We start from the raw sequence: 17,653 nt of genomic DNA on the forward strand, positions 1-17,653 counted from the left end.
GGGATGGGAGAGGGAGAGAGAGAGAGAGACACATATATACATATATACACACAGAAGGAGAGAGAGAAGGGGAGGGAGGGTGAGAGGAGGGAGAGAGAGAAACTCATAAACACACAGGGAGACAGAGAAGAGGAGGGAGAGGGAGGGGGAGGAGAGGGAGGGAAAAAGTGGGGGAGAGAGACACACATATGCACACACATGAAGTGGGGGGGAGGGAAGGAGGGAGAGAGAGGGGAGAGAGAGCCAGCTCTGGTCTCTCTTCCTCTTCCTATGAGGACACTAACGCCATCATCCAGGCTCAATCCTCATGATCTCATCTAAAACTCATTACCTCCTAAAGGCCCCACCTCTAAATACCAACACTGTGGAGTTGGGCCTTTAACATATGAATGCCCCTCCCCAAACCTTCCATCAGGACACCTCGCTTACCATTACAGAGTAGCTTTCCTCCTGGGGAAATCTGACATCTCACATAATACAGTCTCACCATATATGGTTCTAGGAAAATGATAAAAGGGATTTTATCCATATCTTTCGGTGCTATTTTTAGCACCGGTGCTATTCATCATCTAACTTTCAACATCAAAGAGAACTAATTTTCACTGATCAAAGAGAAAGTTTCTCTTGCTAGATTTGGGGCAGTCTCTTACTGAGAAAAGTTGTAGTGTTATAATATACAGGCTGTTTTTCAAGAAAAATGGAACGGACCTTATTATTATAAAGTGGCTGGAAGAAGAGAATAGAGGCTATTTCCTTTTATTTTTATTTATTATTGAGAGAGAGAGAAAGAGCACACAGGCGGAGGGAGAGGGAGAGAGAATCTCAAGCAGACTCCACACTGAGTGTGGAGCCTGACGCAGGGCTCAATCTCATGACCCCAAGATCATGACCTGAGACAAAATCAAGAGTTGGAGCCCTGGCCAACTGTGCCATCCAGGCATCCCCAAGGTTATTTCTTTTTACAAGTCACCAGTTTTCGTCAGTTCCCTTGGGCAAGAGCTCAGTAAGTGGTTTTGAGACTGACTCGCTTATGCTAGAATTGCAGCAAGGTGTAAGGGCATTGAACAGAAAAATGCCCAGGGGTTTCACTTAGGGTCCATGGGGCCACAGGGGAAGAGCTGGAACTTTCTCTCATGACACCAAGTTTTTCAAAGGAAGAGACTACGTATTTATTGCTTCGTCGTTTGTTTACAAGCATTTTCTCACATCCTTAAATGTGTTCAAAGCACGATTTGTAACGGCTGCGTGGTGTTCCAAAGGATTTTGTACCGCAGTATTTAGCCATCCCCCTACCGTCGCTGTTAAATATCTAGATTGTTCCCAAAGTTTCATTATTACAAGTCATGCTGCAATGAACGTTCTTGTCCAGCTAGTTCTTATGGCTCTGATCATTGCATTCGGTGAATTGCTGGGCCAAAGTTTGCATTTTAAAGATATTAGTAAATATTGCCAATCTAGGTTGGGGGAATGGGATAAGCTGGTGATGGGTAGTAAGGAGGGCACGTATTGCATGGTGCACTGGGTGTTATACGCAAGTAATGGATCATCGAACTTTACAGCAGAAACCAGGGATGTACTGTATGGTGACTAACATAATAAAAAAACATTAAAATAAAAAAAAATATTGCCAATCTACCCCCCAGAAGGAGGATACCAATTTGCACTTCCATCAGCAGGGTAGAAAAAAGCCTCTTTCCTCACAGTCTCATCAGCTGGAAATATTATCACTTTAAAAGCAATCACTGAAAACTGACCAAGGAAGGACAGCATGAAGGAAGGAAGAAAGTCAGTTGGTAAGTTTATGATACAATTGTACATTTTTTTAATGAATTGACCGTGATTCCTTTGCCTATTCTGCATTAAGCTGTCCATCCTTTCTTATGCTGTTTTCTTTGTCTATACATCACCAGTACATACTTTTCTAAGTTTTCACTGGTTCTTAAATTCTGGTTATGAGGTTTTAAATATGCAGAATTCTTACACGGTCAGGTTGATCGATTCTCCCCCTTATGCTTAGAAAGGCTATACTCACCTTGAGATCCACATTTTCTTCCATTCTATTTGATATCTATTATGGCAGCTGATGTGGAATTAGGGATTCACAGGACTTTAGTGCCTTGGAAACTTAGAGATCCTCATGTTTAAACCCCGTTAGTCTAAGGAAAACTGAGGGAAGAGGCCCAAGGAAGAGGAGAAATAGACTCAGGGACACAAAGCTGGTTAATGGTAGAACCAGGACCAAAATCACAGATTCCTAGACCTCAGTTTATTCTCATTTTAAAAAATAGTAGTTTTCAATAGTACAAATAACAAATGAGTATAGTTTCCTTGAAAACTGTAACATTACTAACGACCTGTCCGAATGCAAGTTTCTTGTGTCTCTCCCCAGAGTTACCACGGTTGTCATTTTGGTGTGGGTCCTTCTACACTTAACAAAGATGATTTTATGTACTCCCACGTGTAGGTACAAATGACCTACATGGTTATGGGTTGGTTCAGGGCGGGGAGCATACATGGTACCATGTGGTGTGGATCATTCTGTAATATACCTTTCTCACTACATCATGGTACGTGTCTCCTTGGGCCCATGAAACTGCAGGACGGCGGATAATGCCCTCTTTAAGTTTAAAAGATATCACCAAGATACACACTTGCTGACAAAGTACCCATTTCTCCGTAGTCCCAACACCTTGAAATTATCTCCCAGCCTGTAAATTTTTTGCTTATCTGATGGGTGAGAGATATTATATTTTTAAAATTTATATTTTCCTAATTACTCATGAGGTTGAACATCTCACATGTTTAGTGACCATTTGTATATCCTCCTCTATGAACTTTGCATTTTACTTTCACCTTTCCTTAAAATTCAATCATTAGGGATATTTTTTCTTATCTGTTTTTATATACTTTGGAAATTAATCTTTGTCTGTTGTGCATGTCCTACACATTTCTTCCTGTATGTCACTTTCACTTAATTTTGCTTATGACATTTTTTGTTATATAGAAATTAACTTGATGTAACCAAAGTGATCAATGTTTGCTTTCTTCCTTTTTCATTCTTTGTGTTCCCAAGAAGATGTTATGGTGCTCGAGTTCATAAAAACAGTTTCCAATATTTTTTCTAGTAGTTTATAGTTTTGGGGTTTTTTAAAAAATATATTTAACTCAAAGATCCATCTGGAGTTTATTTGGGGTCCACTGTAAGGTAATGGTCTTTTTTTTTTTTCTCCACATAGATGGCTAATCGTATCAGCCCTGAAGATGTTGTTTCTTTCCTAAAACTCGAGAGGCTCTTCCCATCATAAACCAAATTCCAGTTTATTCTTGGGTCTGATTCTGTACCCTCTACTTTGTTTGGTTTATCTGTTGATCTACTGGGGGCTGCTCCCACCCTGTTCTGCCACAACTTTATCATTTATGTTGACAGATCGATGGTTCGTCCAACATTTTTCCTATCCCATTATCAGCGAAGAGAATTCTTTTTTCCCCATAGCCAAAAAAAACACCAACAAGGCATGTCTCTGGCACTCAGCTCCCATCCCAGGCAGTGGTGAGAGATTGGCTACAAGGACTTAAACCCACCCAAATTCCTGTCACTGAACTACTCCTTAAAATAAAGCTCAGCTGTAGATGGCACACCTGTTTTGGATTAGTTACGATAAATCAGGGTCTGTGTTTATGTCAGTTGCCGGACAGGTGAGGAATGAGCTGCATTTAGAGCAAGCCAACTAGAAAGCAGAGAAAACATCCAAATCGTGAAGGTTGTTCTTTTTTTCTTCTTTTGCCCAAAACTTCCTTTTCCTTCCAAAATCCTGTGATTCTTTACGGGCATGCCTCAGGTGGTAGTTTTCCCTCGAGACCTTGGGCTCATGAAGCCCACGCTTGGAAGTTTACTGCCCCCGAGAACCACCTCCAGCATTGGGTGCAAGTGCGGATTCAACAAGCCCGAGGTGAAATGCAGAGATCGAAACAGGCACCGTCGCAGGTGAACCCAGTGGGAATAATCCCGGCCTCACGATGGAGACACGGCCCTGAGCCCCGAGCGGAAGCAGGCCGTGGGCCCGTGCGTCTCTGTGCTACCACCCAGGATCTGTAAGGAGTTGTCCCTCTGAGGTGGGTGAGTAGGGGACGATGTCAGTGTGACCCAGAGGCTGCGTTGGTCCCGACGTGATCGCGCCTAGGCCGAGGGGCCCCGAAGCGCTGGAGTCAAGTAGAGAATCTTGAGCAGGAAAGGGAAGAGCCTTCAACTCAACTTCTGCCATGGCAGCAGAGACGCTCTCTAGGCGTCTTTGAATAAAATAAAAAATGAGGCCTGTCCTGGCACTCCTGTCTCCTGAGATGGGCACGTTAGGCCTGTGGTCTGAGGCCAGGTTGCACCCGCCCCACCAGGCCCAGCCACGCTGGCGCGGAGATCCCCTTCTGTCCCTGCGGCCTCAGCACACTCTCACTTGCCTAACATGAGGGCTGCCAGCATTTCCACTGAGTTATCTTGTGTATTTTTAATATCTGCCATAGCAACCACCAGCCAACCTGAGCTGCCTCCCTGGACCGTCCAAGGGAACTTTCTATGCACATTTTTTCGCTTCTGTCTCTGGTTTTCAAATGACCTGTTTCTGAAGCAACCTACAGGGAATGCTATTTTCCCAGAAGCCCTGATCATTGAAAGGGTGTGATTTTGGCAGAATACGAGGTGTTTCGGGGATGCACATACGGCACGAGAACAGCAACATCTGGGTGGAGAATACCCGTTGCCCGTTTGAAAAGTAGTACTGAAGAACCTGGTGCTGGGCTCCTCAGCTGAGACTGGAGGGAAATCGGGGGCAAGGGGCTCCCGAATCCCTGGGAGAGTGCTTTTATGAGCTGTACCACCTTCAGCTCCTGAGGGCTTTGCTCTGCAGGTCTTCAACCTGGAACTTTCCAGGGCGACCCTTCCATTCCACAAAGGGCTGTAGGTCTACAAACCTGAGGCCTAGGACGTCAGGACTTCCGGGGGTGGAGCCTACATTCAGAAAATAACAAGGATGGTTCTAAAGCACAGCTAGGATTCTCAAATTTGTAGGTACACAGAACCATCCGGAGCTTTTAAAATCCCCAACGCCCAAGCCACACTCAGACCAAATTACATCAGAATCTCTGGGCGCCGAACTCAAGAATGATGCTGTGTTAAGGCCCCAGCCAGCCAGCCTTCTGCTTTAGGGTTTTTTTCTAATCTGAGAAAGGTGTCCTCTTTGTAGACCAGAGCTGGGACTTCAGTGTGTATATGAAGCATTCAGGAATCAGGCTGAAATGCAGATCCTGATTTCGCAAGGTCGGGACAGGGTTTGAGGGTCTATACTTTGACAAGTGGTCTGCAGACTGCACTGTGAGCAGCAAGGCTGGAGGTTCGAGGGACTTTCCGTTGACTATTTAACAATCATGGAGGACAGTTGCCACAGTGAGCCGGGCATCAGCCGATCCTGCAGGTGCAGGGCAGTAATGGTATCTGGCAGAAGTGGCGCAGTAGGCTTTGTGATTCAAAACAAAACAAATGTTTGTGTTCCTTGCTGGGTCAGCCTTGGGGTGGTGCTGACAAGAGTCCTGACTGCCACTGCCACGTGCTGAGAGATGAGCAATTATAAACTTCGGCCCTTGCTATCACCAGTAGAGAGCTGGCTTATGAGCCTTCTGGAGTCCGTTTTAACAGTTGTTATTGGGGGCAGGGCGGGGGGGGGGGAGGCAGGGGGTGCATTTTGTTATGCAGATGAATTCAAATCTCAGGTTGCTCTGTTCCAGAGATAAAAACTACATTACAAGGAGGTTTAGATTATCTGCTCCATATTTTCCCATGCAAAACATATATATTTTTTAAAATTTATTTTTATTTATTTATTGGAGACCTACTATGTGTCCTGCCTGTCATTGAACGACCATGCATATCTCAAGCTGCCATATACTGTGTTATTGTATTACCTGCCTAGCTATCAGGCTGAACTCAGATTAGCATGAAGTTTCACATCATATTTATTACACGAGCCCACACAACTGATAAATTTTGAGAGATCTTCGCGCACACACACACACAAGTAAAACCGGGAAAATCTGAATAAGATCACGAGATGGTATCAATAGCGGTATCTTGGTAGCGATAACGTGCTATCGTGTTACAAAATGTTACCATCGGGGAAACCAGGGCAAAGTGTGTAACGATCTCTCTGTGTCATTTCTGACAACTGTGTGTGCGTGTACAATGATCTCAACGAAAATTGCAATTTAAAAAGCTGTAAAACCACTCACAGCCAGCCCTCGATATGTCTTTAAATGGGGGGAAAGGACATATGTATTAAGAAGATACATGACAGGGAGGCCTGGCTGGTTCAGTCAGAAGAGCATGCGACTCTTCATCTCGGGGTTGTGAGTTTGAGCCCCATGTCCGGTGTAGACATTACTTAGAAATAAAATATTTTAAAAAAAGGTAAATAATAAACAAAATGATAATACTCACTAAATGCTAACTGCATAATAGGTACTGTGATAAGCATTTTTCATGCAAGACTCTAATCCTCATAACACTCTATGAGGCATTATCATTATAATTACTTCTGCTTTCTGTTTTCGATGAGGAAACTGGGCCTGGGGGAGCTTAGGTCGTTTTCCCAGGGTCTCAGAATCAGAAAGTAGTAGGGCAGGACCCAAACTCAGGCCCAGAGCCCCCTACCCTGCAGAGAGTGCAAACAAGAGTGCTGTGTTTCCGCAGAACGAGAACTCATAGCTCGGGATGAGGACTGTGCTTCAGGGGTGGGGTGCAACTTGAAAGACCTTGCAGGATCTTGGCCTTGAAAGATGAGAGGAGCCGAGCTGGCAACAAGCCAAGAGAGGGCATTCCAGGCAAGAAGACAGAAGAAACACCACACGTCTGAGAGAATGCTTCGTTTCCCAGGTGAAGAAACTGGTGTGCTTGTCTGCTTTGCCACTCAGAGGTAGATGGAAGCAATATGGCATTGGGTCCTAAATGCTAGGGGGATGTGATAAGGTCTTCCTGGGTCTAGCCAGCGATCTGAGAAAGCTAACAAGGCACTGATGAGGCCAAGGTTATATGTGAATCTCCAGCATTCACAAGGGAACCCAAGTACACAGTATTTACAGTTTAGTACAAAGTAATCCATTCCCAGGGCCCAAAGAGCAATGGGAAGCAATTTGGTAGTGGAAAATTGGTATGTGAAGGGAACCAAAGAAAGTATTTATGACACCAAGGGTCATCGAGTGGTTGAGACCAATGATCATTACAGAGTTACTGGAATTAAATCTTGTCCCATATGGCTACTTATTCTTTCAATTCTTGGGTGCCTACTACTCGGCCAGCACGATTCCAAGGACTTGGGACTTATCTGTGAACAAAATACAATGGCCAAACTCCTTGCCATCAGGAAGCTCACTTTCTGTGCTTAGAGCTGATTCCTGATCAGGAAGATTCTTAACTCTCAAAACCTAAGATGATATTTTCATACTGTATACTTGAAATCCCATGACCCCAAAGAGAAATGCAAATCTCTCTGGGGTGCAGCTGGGCAGCGATGCAGAAGGACAGACACAGCACTTCTGATTTAAGGCGGAGGATGATCTTACCCCAGTGTGGCTAGAAGGAAACTTAAGATGGGCAGGTGGTCAGGCCTTGCCTCTGAGTTGGATGATAAAAGCAAGAGCAAAACCAATGTGAAGGATTGGCGGTGTGATCCTTGAAGATGATTCAAGTTAGCCTGGGGTACCCTCTCTGTTTTCCACTCCCAAACTGGGATTAACTTTGGAATCTTCCATAAGTGGAAAGAAACTGGGGGCTTTCCAATCCCAGCCTGGCTAAATGCTATTTCAACACAAATCAGCACAAGATGGCCCTACATTGTAAAAGCAGGAGGGAAAGACAGGAGGTAAATATACCTGGAGACCTATGTTTAGGCAGGAGATAATCTACAACATAGCCTTGTTCTTAAAATGCAGAATTAGAGGTATGGACTTTTCCTCGGAATGCTAAAAGCAATATACAGATGAAGACCGCCTACTAAAAGATAAGCCGATCGTCACTGTTTCTACAAAAAGGCACCCTAAAGGTAAGTGTATCAGGCCCAATCAAGAGTGGGCAGATTTATTAGTATTACCCCCAACTGAGGATTTTTAACCATTTCGAATTTTAAGTTCCCACAAGCCTCAGGTGTCTGAGAATAAATATTTAAAATGTCTTTTTGACTTACTTAGCGAAAGATGCACCAATTTTTTTTTCAGTGGTATTTTTTAAAAAGTCTGATTTAGCTCCCAGGGACCTTCTGGTGCTTTTGTGTCACGCTTATCATGATATTTAGCCCTTTGTTGTAAATTTGGCTTATGTTGCGTACGCATGTAAGGGACACAGGCATCTCCTACAGTTAGACAGTCACTGTCTACGTGGATAAAAGAATCTGCACTCACTCTGCCCCTGGCCCTGGGGCAGAATTTTCCCGCTTTAGTTAAGGGAAAATAAACGCCACAGATACAGAGCTCCTATTTCTAACTTCAGGCTGCACAGGACTGCCCCCGAATCTACAACTCCATTCACGTTTCTGGTCGCCCTTGAGTGAGAGGCCGGCTCTGCTACTGAGCAAAGCCAAGTGACAGACAGTCCTGCTACCTGCAGAATGCAAGCTAAAAAGTCACCCTTATGGGTCTGAGGTAATTGCTGGAGTCATGCCGTAAGCACAAAACACACCTCGGACCTGGAGCCGATAGCTGGAGATGGGAGTGTGTGTGAGGGTACAAGCAAGAGTCCCACAAGAACTTTGATGGAGACAAGAATGTGCATGAGACAGATGACTGTCATCCCTGAGATGACTCATTTTATTTAGCTGCATGGATCTTGCTGTCACCAGGACTCCCGATCTCAGAATTCAGTTTAGGGCGCAAGCCAAGGATGACAAAGGGGGCTCCCACCTTTAGCTCTTCTCTTTGTTGGCAGTTGAGGAAGCTACAAATTGCTTCCCCCCGTGGTGGGTTTAAAAGTAACATTGTCATCAGCCTTCTCCCCTCCAAGTACTCCTCCTTGGCCACTTTACCCCCTCACTCCCCTCACCTTTAATCATGAAGATAACTTGCCCAGTGAAATGCTCAGTGTGGATAAACAACTGTAACGAGGTACTTAGCTGAGCCAGGAAGAGCGTTTTATGAATAGAAAAGGAAATGCTGTTTATTGACATGAAAAAAGTAACACAGCAAACTTCATTTTGAATTATTATTTGGCTAAACCACCTCCATGAACTTCTCCTGGGCACGCATCTGGGGTCACCGGTGTGTGATCACCCCAGTGGTAGGTATTAACCCAATAGCATAAAGCTGGCTCTCCTGCAAAAAGTAAAGTATAAGTGTGACTTTTATGTGGCCAGTTTGGCCAATGGAGCAGACAATTTGCTCAGGAAAAAGCTACCTCAGATCTGGAGATTTTTAGATTGGCTACTTTACGACTGGGTTTTTAGAAACCAATGTATTATGTGTTTACTTTTGCACAGAGAGAGTTCAGTAACTGTGAATGCATTTGGGAATATTTCATTTTCTTTTGAGTATGTCTAATCTATAAAAACAACACTAGGTTCCTACTGTGAAGTTGGGGGGAGGGTGAACACAGGTCTAGGAAAAATAATTGAATAACTTTTCTTAGGTAGTTATTTACGAAGATAAAATCTTGGCCACACAGCACAACATCAGTCCAAAGCCCATTTGGGACCCTTTAAAATTAAAAATACAAGAAATTCACATATCAAACACAGTATCTTTTGTGCATTATTCCTGTTAATTTAATTCCATCTCTTTCAAATAAACCCCCCAATCACAAATAGGGTGAAACAAATTTATTCCCTGGCAGTATTTTCTTAGCCTCTTTTCTACTTTGTGATCTAAGAAAAACAAAACAAACATTCATTCAAAAAACTACTTTGATTTTTGGACACAGAAAACAGACTCCATCTGCTTTCTCCAGCACCACAAAGCAGATTCTATAAATCACTGAGATGCACCGAAATCTTTCATTTTATGATGAATTCTGATTAAAACCAGCGTTTACCGTTTCCAAAGGGCTCCTGAAAAATGACTAAAGAGAATTTTTTTTTTCTCTTAAAGTCTTCACCCAAAACATTGGCTTGAAAACGTTCTGAATAGGGACATTGCCTGGTAAAACACATGCGGTAGACAAAATATCGAATTTCTTTTTCCAGCTGTCCAGAATCCCATTAGTGCCTCTTACTTCTATCTGTCTTTTGCTATAATTAGGATGGCTTAGGGTTTATCTGGGCTTTTTTTCAAAACCAGATTTCCTTCCCAGCAGCAGCAGCTGTCATTCACAAGTACCCTAATGGTACTGGGAGACTTCTTTCAATTTACATTGTGGTGCAGCGATCATGGCTATGAAGGGAAGGGAAACACACACACACAAATACCTTCCATCTAGTAATTTTTAAAAAGAGCAGTCTTACCTGAAGATGAGCCCTCCAGTCCGGAACTCTGCTCGTTTCAAATAGGTTCTGGCCAGGCACCCCTTCTCCCTCGAAGGCTGAGTCCCCTCCCTGGGGGAGTGAGCCCAGTGCCATTCGCAGGGGTTTTGCTTCTTGCTCTGCTCCGGCTTGAGTAGCACATTCTCCTGCGGGGACCTGGGAATTCCAACCAGCAGCTCCTGCTCTGGCATGCGAACCATCTCTTCTGTCAGTCTGGGTTAGTGGGGGCTTAACAGGTTCTTTGGGATAGAGGAGATTAAGGGTGCCTCCTGTTGCACTCTCTTTCAGGTTGGGGCTCAGCATGTTGGGTTCTCCTCTCATGCTGGGCCGCCTCGCCCTGGCAGGTTTCTCCGAGCCCCTCTTGGTCAATGAGCCCTCATCCCCTCCTCCTTCTGCAGCTGTGATCTCCAACCACCGGTTCACCCCTGACTTTTCTAACTCACCAGACAAGCACTTTATCGCCGTCTCTATCACTGTTTTCTCCATGTTTAGCAGATTGTCACTGGCGAATTCCTCTCCTGTCTGGTGGCTGTCTCTGGTTTCTCTTCGAATTCCTGGATAATCATTTTCAGCGGCCTCCAAAGCCATGGGCGGTTTATATCTCCCTGGGTCCGTCACCGTAGACGTTGCGTCCCGGTGAGGTCCCAAAGTCAGAATCATCCCCGTTTGCAGGGATGAGGGACTGTGGGTGGAGGCTTGGCTGCTCTTCACCCCCACTTCTTGGGGTTGTGAGTGATAACCGCAGAAGCCAGTGGTGGCCTCCATGGGCCCAGTGTCATCCGACACCCGAGGCCCACAACCCATTTCACTGAGGAGATGCTCACACCCACCCAGGCAACACGCACTGAATTCCATCTCTTCGTCATCGCTTTCTAATAAAAAAACATGCACAGTCCCCTGCAGGTTCCTTTGCCAAACTGCATTAGAGTAATCCGTCATAACGTCGGAACATTCCAGATACTCTAGGTCATCATCTGAAAACTCCTCCGTGCAGGTTAGGGTTATCTCTGGGCAAAGTTCATAGTCACTGTCAGAGTCTTCGCTGGACACCTGTGGGCTGACTTGCTGCTTGATCGGGGCCCCGTCACCTGGGCGCACGGATGCGGCCTCCTCTGACAGCGGCCGGCTGAAGCTGATGTATTTCTGCGCTTTGGGCTCTGCTGGGCCAGAGGTGGACACGTCCTCACGAGGGCCCTCGCTGCTCAAGGCGCCATCCGTTAGCCTCGATACTTGGGAATGCACTGGGCCGTGGCAACACACGTTTAGTTGAGCAGGAATATGACTTGAATTGGAAAAAAGCAACCCGTCTGCAACCTCCTCTGCGTCTTTCGGATCACAAGCCTCTTCCGTTGGCTTCTTTCCTTTAACATCCAAGGGATTTTCAGACCTGGAGGCACTGGTGTCGCTATTGGCCAATAACTGGAGTGAGCCCGCACAGCTCAGTTTGGAGGAGGGGGAGTCAGCTGACGCAGGAGTACCTGCCCAGATACTTTCTTCCCCCTCACAAGGATGTTCCTTCTCATCGAGCTGACTTGTTTTCTCCCGCGCACATGCCTCAGTGGCGTGTTTCCAACTCGTGCCCCCGCCATCTTTCGGGTTAGGAGAGAGCTGTGGGTTCTCTGCTGAGCACTCGACTTCAACAGAAGCAGAGCAGCAAATCATTCCAGAACAGTTTTTAGCAGAGATCTGGTAAACGGCAGCATCATCTGGGCTGCAGCTAGGATGAAGAGAATACACAGGTAAGTTTGCCATGTTGGGACGGACATGCCAGCGCTTCTCACATCATGGCACATGGAAAACCACCATGGTTTTTGCTACACCCTCAAGGAGATCTGTGGTCTCCCTGCAAAGGGGCTTATGGTCAGAGGCAACCAGCTTCTGAGTCCCAGCTGCCCTTCAGTTGCGAATCCAGGGAGCTCAGCATTTTCCCTTAAAACTTTCCACAATCTTACCCCAACTTGAAAAATGCTGAGAGTTATTCGGATGAATGGGGAAGCATCCGATATTCTAATTTCTTCTTTTCTCCTTTTATTTTAAGTCCTTTCTCTGCTACGGGAATTTGAAAAAAAACATGATTTTCTGGAGTGAGACATTGTACATAAACAACTGAAGAATTCAACCTCATACAGGGGAACAGCATAAGCCATAGCTCTTTTTAAGCCCGTGCTGAGAAGGCAAGGTTCTTGCCAGGAGGCTGTAAAGGTACCACACTGGGATTAAGCGTATGAAGAACGGTGCCATTTCTCTTCATTTTACATGACTATGAAGCCTGAACCCCACCCCACGAGCCCCTCTGGCTGGAAACCCATGCCCACATGCCATCCTGGCTTACACAGACCAAGCCAGGTGTTCGGCTTGGGCTCCGCCGGGAAGAAACTGAATCCTGGATCACGCTGAGCCTGCTCTCCCTGCTCCAGGGAGACAGTACTCCTGTGGCCCCTCCCCTTATTGACTTGAGCCTGACAGGCTTTGCTGACCTTTCCCACTAAGGCCTCCAGCCTCTGCAGTCCCAATAAAAACTTGTTACACTTGCTTTGTAACTTGCACTCTTTTATCTCGTTTGACCTCAGTGTAGCTGTAACATTGCTGGTCTCACTCGATGCATTATCCAGCTCAGAAGTCAATCAGCATTTTCAGAGGGCAGGAGCTGTGGGTCGGGCCAGAATTAGAGGTGATATTTAGATATTTATTAACTGCTCTGTATAAGATGTACACCAATCTAACCCAGAAGGTCAGTGTTAGACACTCGGTGGCACACAGTCTTTCTTATTTTCCTTCTTCTCACTGAAGGCATCCCTCTGTCTCCCTAAGCTCCTGTGCGCTCATAAGTCCTCAATAGTTGGGTGCCTGCCTGCTCACACACAGCTCATTTTCAAAAATCATAGAGTAATTCCAATTTTGTTAATATCTTGGTTTTTAATAATCTAGTTTCCAAGTAGAAGCCAGTCAGGTGTGGCTGAGGCTGGCCAGGGCTGATATGCAGATTTGCCTTGGCCAACAGCATGGGGAGACTGAAATTTAGGGTAACTGTCTAGAGGAAACAGTACCTTCACCTCCTGTCTACTTCACAAGGTCGTTCTGAGGCTTAAATGAGAAAATCAATGTGAAGGGGCTTTGCAAAGCAGAAACTTTATGCCACATATATTCTATAAGAATGTGACAGTGCTAAAATGATATTTGCATGATGTGATAGAGACATTAGCTAACACTACTATGGCAATCATAAACGCATCAAATCAATATGTTGTGTAGTGAAGAGAAGGGCCATATGCACCCCAATGTTCATAGCAGCATTGTCCACAACAGCTAAATCATGGAAGGAGCCGAGATGCCCTTCAACAGATGACTGGATTACGAAGATGTGGTCCATATATACAATGGAATATTACTCAGCTATCAAAAAGAACGATTTCTCACATTTGCTGCAACATGGACGGCACTGGAGGAGATAATGCTAAGTGAAATAAGTCAAGCAGAGAAAGACAATTATCATATGATTTCTCTCATCTATGGAACATAAGAACTAGGAAGATCGGTAGGGGAAGAAAGGGATAAAGAAAGGGGGGGTAATCAGAAGGGGGAATGAAGCATGAGAGACTATGGACTCTGAGAAACAAACTGAGGGCTTCAGAGGGGAGGGGGGTGGGGGAATGGGATAGACTGGTGATGGGTAGTAAGGAGGGCACGTATTGCATGGTGCACTGGGTGTTATACGCAACTAATGAATCATCGAGCTTTACATCAGAAACCAGGGATGTACTGTATGGTGACTAACATAATATAATAAAAAATCATTAAAAAAAACCAAATTAATATGTTGTACACCTTAAAACATACACAATGTTATATGTCAAATATAACTCAGTTGAAATAAAAAAGATGTGAGAGTGCTAAGACCAGATCACCTCGGGTTCTCAAGAAGTGTGCAGAAGAATCATCAAGGAAACTCTACTTAAATTTTTGAATCAGAATCCATGGGTAAAAGGCCTGAGAATCTGCTTTTAAAGATCCTAAACAGGAGCGCCTGGGTGGCTCAGTCGACTGAGCATCTGACTCTTCATTGCAGCTCGGGTTGTGATCTCAGGGTCGTGGGATCGAGCCGCGTGTTAGGCTCTCTACTCAGCGGGAGTTTGCTTCTTCCTCTCCCTCTGCCCCTCCCCCCTCTCAAATAAATAAATAAATCTTAAAAAAAAAAAAAAAAAAGAAGAAGAAGATCCCAAACACATTCTGCTCCAGATTGTCCTGGGCCCACCCTTGGAGACAGCCTCATCCTCGTCCTCATTACTACACGTAGGTCCCTTCAATTGAGCTGAATTAAAGCTGAAGGAAGAGAAAGGGGCCTTCGTTTGAGCTTTACATGGCCCACACCACTGTCTGCTAGCCTCTTTTCCATTAGTACTTGGAGACCTGGCCTCAGATAGGAACTTACAAGGAGCATAGAATAGTACCATGGGCTACTGGGAAATCCCAAGTAATTCTGATTTCCTGATTTATCCAGACCATGATTCCTACACCAGAGAAGCCACCTGCCCTGAAAGTACCAAGACTTGTGTGGATAGAACAGAAAGGAAGAGAAGAAAATAAGGCGGAGAGGCCAAAGGACCAGGTAAGAAAGCAGTAAAGGTGGGGAACAGAATGGTTCTCAAGAACCAAGGAAAGAAAACCAAAGAAATTTTAGAAAAATTATGGAGAGGGGGTGCCTGGGTGGTTAAGCGTCTGCCTTCGGCTCAGGGCGTGATCCCGGCGTTGTGGGATCGAGCCCCACATCAGGCTCCTCCGCTGTGAGCCTGCTTCTTCCTCTCCCACTCCCCCTGCTTGTGTTCCCTCTCACGCTGGCTGTCTCTATCTCTGTCGAATAAATAAATAAAATCTTTAAAAAAAAAAAAAAGAAAAATTATGGAGAAAATATTTGGGTTAAATATATTTCACTTCTGAATGACTAAGCAAATGGGAGAATATTATGATTTAGTAACGTATGATTTTATGGAGTAGGTGTTTCAGCCAATAGATTTACAAGTCATCCTACATCTACTAAAGAGGAAAAAGCATAACTGACCTACCTCTCAGAAGTTAATTAAGTAGAATTCTTCTCACTGGCTAATGACCTCTTTTCAGAGACTTATGGTTTGTGGTTGGCATGTCCTTGATCATTATCTCTAAGCATCTTAAAGAAGAGAGGGAGAAATTTCAGCCAGGAGCACAGCACTTGTTGAATGTCCCCTCTAGTAAGCAACGTGTGTGCTGCACCCTGCGTGCAAAACTGAGGCTCAAAGGGGTTCAGTAATTTCCCTGAAGTGACAAAGTTGGTAAGTGGTGGAGCTGGGCTAGGAGACCAGAGCCTTCTACTCTGAAGCCGGGCTCGGTATGTCATGTTAGAAAACTCACATTCAGAAAAGGGAAGTGACAAATGTAGAGAGATCATCTTTGCAAATAGTGTTTCTGTCCCAAGTCTTAATCTTCTTCGGTCAACTGACACACTCACGAAGAGTTTGTTCTGGTGCCCAGTATCATGTTGAGTGCTGAGCAAGAGTCAAGGAGATGCGTGCCACGTCCTGTCCATCCCTAAAATGACCAAAAATCTACTGGGGGAAACAATCCGAATTTCTGCGAGAACCTTGTATGTTACTTCTGTGCTAAGTTATCTGGTGGAAACTGGAAGAGCAAGAGAAGCTCAAAGAGGGGACTCGGATGGGAGCAGCTGAAATGGTGTGAGTAGGGTTGGGCTTTAGAATCATCTCGCAGATGACACAGTGACCTGTGTGCCCCACAGTGATTTGACAGGAACGCAAAAGCATCCTGGAAGAAATTCCCTGAACAATTAATTGCGTTCCCTCCTTGCATATCTTTCCTTTTGGCTGAAGGAAGCAGCGGCATTCCTCCACCTTGGCTGTGAAAGTCTTGCTGGACTACTCTACGTTCTTTCTAAATTAATCATTTCCATATTAAAGAAAAAGGGGTACAAGTGACCTTAGGTGGATGGGGCTTCTTCTGGGCTTGAACCCCTGGGTTGGTCTAAACCAGAGGTTCTTAAATATTTCGGCAGCAGGACCCCTTGACACTCTCAAAAACAATTGAGGACTCCCCAGAACATTTGTTTATGGGGGTTATATCTATCAATATTTACCACATTAAAATACAACAGAGAAAAATTAAAAATGTCTATTCATTTAAAAATAACAAAAATAAGCTCAGTACATGTTAGCATAAATAGCATATATGATATATAATAGCATATATATAGGAAAATACCTATATTTTTCCTAAACAAGGTAAAATTTCATAAGAATGGCATTGCTTTATATTTTTTCACACATTTAATATCTGGCTTAATAAAAGACAGCTGTGTGTTTTTTTTTTTTAAATCTGCTTCTGCGTTGTGATGCAATACATTGTTTTGGTTGAAGTATATAGAGAAAATCTGGCCTCGCACAGATATGTAGTTGGAAAAGGAAAAGTTTTTTTATTTTTTAATTTTTTTTAAAGATTTTATTTATTTATTAGACAGAGACAGAGACAGCCAGCGAGAGAGGGAACACAAGCAGGGGGAGTGGGAGAGGAAGAAGCAGGCTCGTGGGGCTCGATCCCACAACGCCGGGATCACGCCCTGAGCTGAAGGCAGACGCTTAACCGCTGTGCTACCCAGACGCCCCAAGGAAAAGTATTTTAATAGTCTTTTCATATGACTGCAGATAATCTTTGATATTATACAAAGAGTGGTTGCAATGCAGAATCTGAAACCCTATCATAACTGGTTGTATGAAATCCATTGGTCTAAACTGCATTTTACGTGCATCTTTACCCGCACGTGATTTGGTAGCATCATGTGTTGCTCATTTGGAGGAACTTGGTTCATGAGATCTTCTAAATATTAACACATTTCATTAAACAATATTTTTTAAAATCACATTAATTAATATTCCTACTGATCTTTGCAGAATGATTTAGAAGTATTGGGAAACTGTCAAGCTTCTGATAAAGGATACAAGTTTTTGAAATTTCTAGTTAGGGAAATAATACAAATATTAATTGATCATAGCAATGGAAGTCAATTCTGTGCTAAGTTGCTCGGGAGCAGTGGAAGGGTGGAGGACATCGGTAAAACGGCAGAGGAAAGACTTCTGAAAATTTTCTCCTCCATAAAAGCAATAAGAATGCTGGCAAAATTGGTC

General features: G+C 44.4%; 1 protein-coding gene across 11 annotated transcripts in view; it reads right to left on the reverse strand.

Moving 5' to 3' along the window:
- The window catches only part of ALPK2 (alpha kinase 2), a 143,924-nt gene that overhangs the window by 60,162 nt on the left and 66,109 nt on the right, over nucleotides 1-17,653 (reverse strand). For 10 of the 11 annotated variants that reach the window (XR_002143966.2, XR_004620508.1, XR_004620507.1 and 7 more), the window contains one exon: nucleotides 10,467-12,201. Coding sequence is in view for 7 of the 11 variants with exons in the window: in XM_034643335.1 (XP_034499226.1) it covers nucleotides 10,467-12,201 (1,735 nt within the window). In the remaining 4 variants the exon portion in view is untranslated. Of the gene's footprint in view, nucleotides 1-10,466; nucleotides 12,202-15,544; nucleotides 15,569-17,653 lie in introns of those variants that run through there. The other variant, XM_034643337.1, reaches the window with a different exon arrangement.

This window comes from Ailuropoda melanoleuca, chromosome 14 (genome assembly GCF_002007445.2).
Source record: "Ailuropoda melanoleuca isolate Jingjing chromosome 14, ASM200744v2, whole genome shotgun sequence".
NCBI lineage: Eukaryota > Metazoa > Chordata > Mammalia > Carnivora > Ursidae > Ailuropoda > Ailuropoda melanoleuca.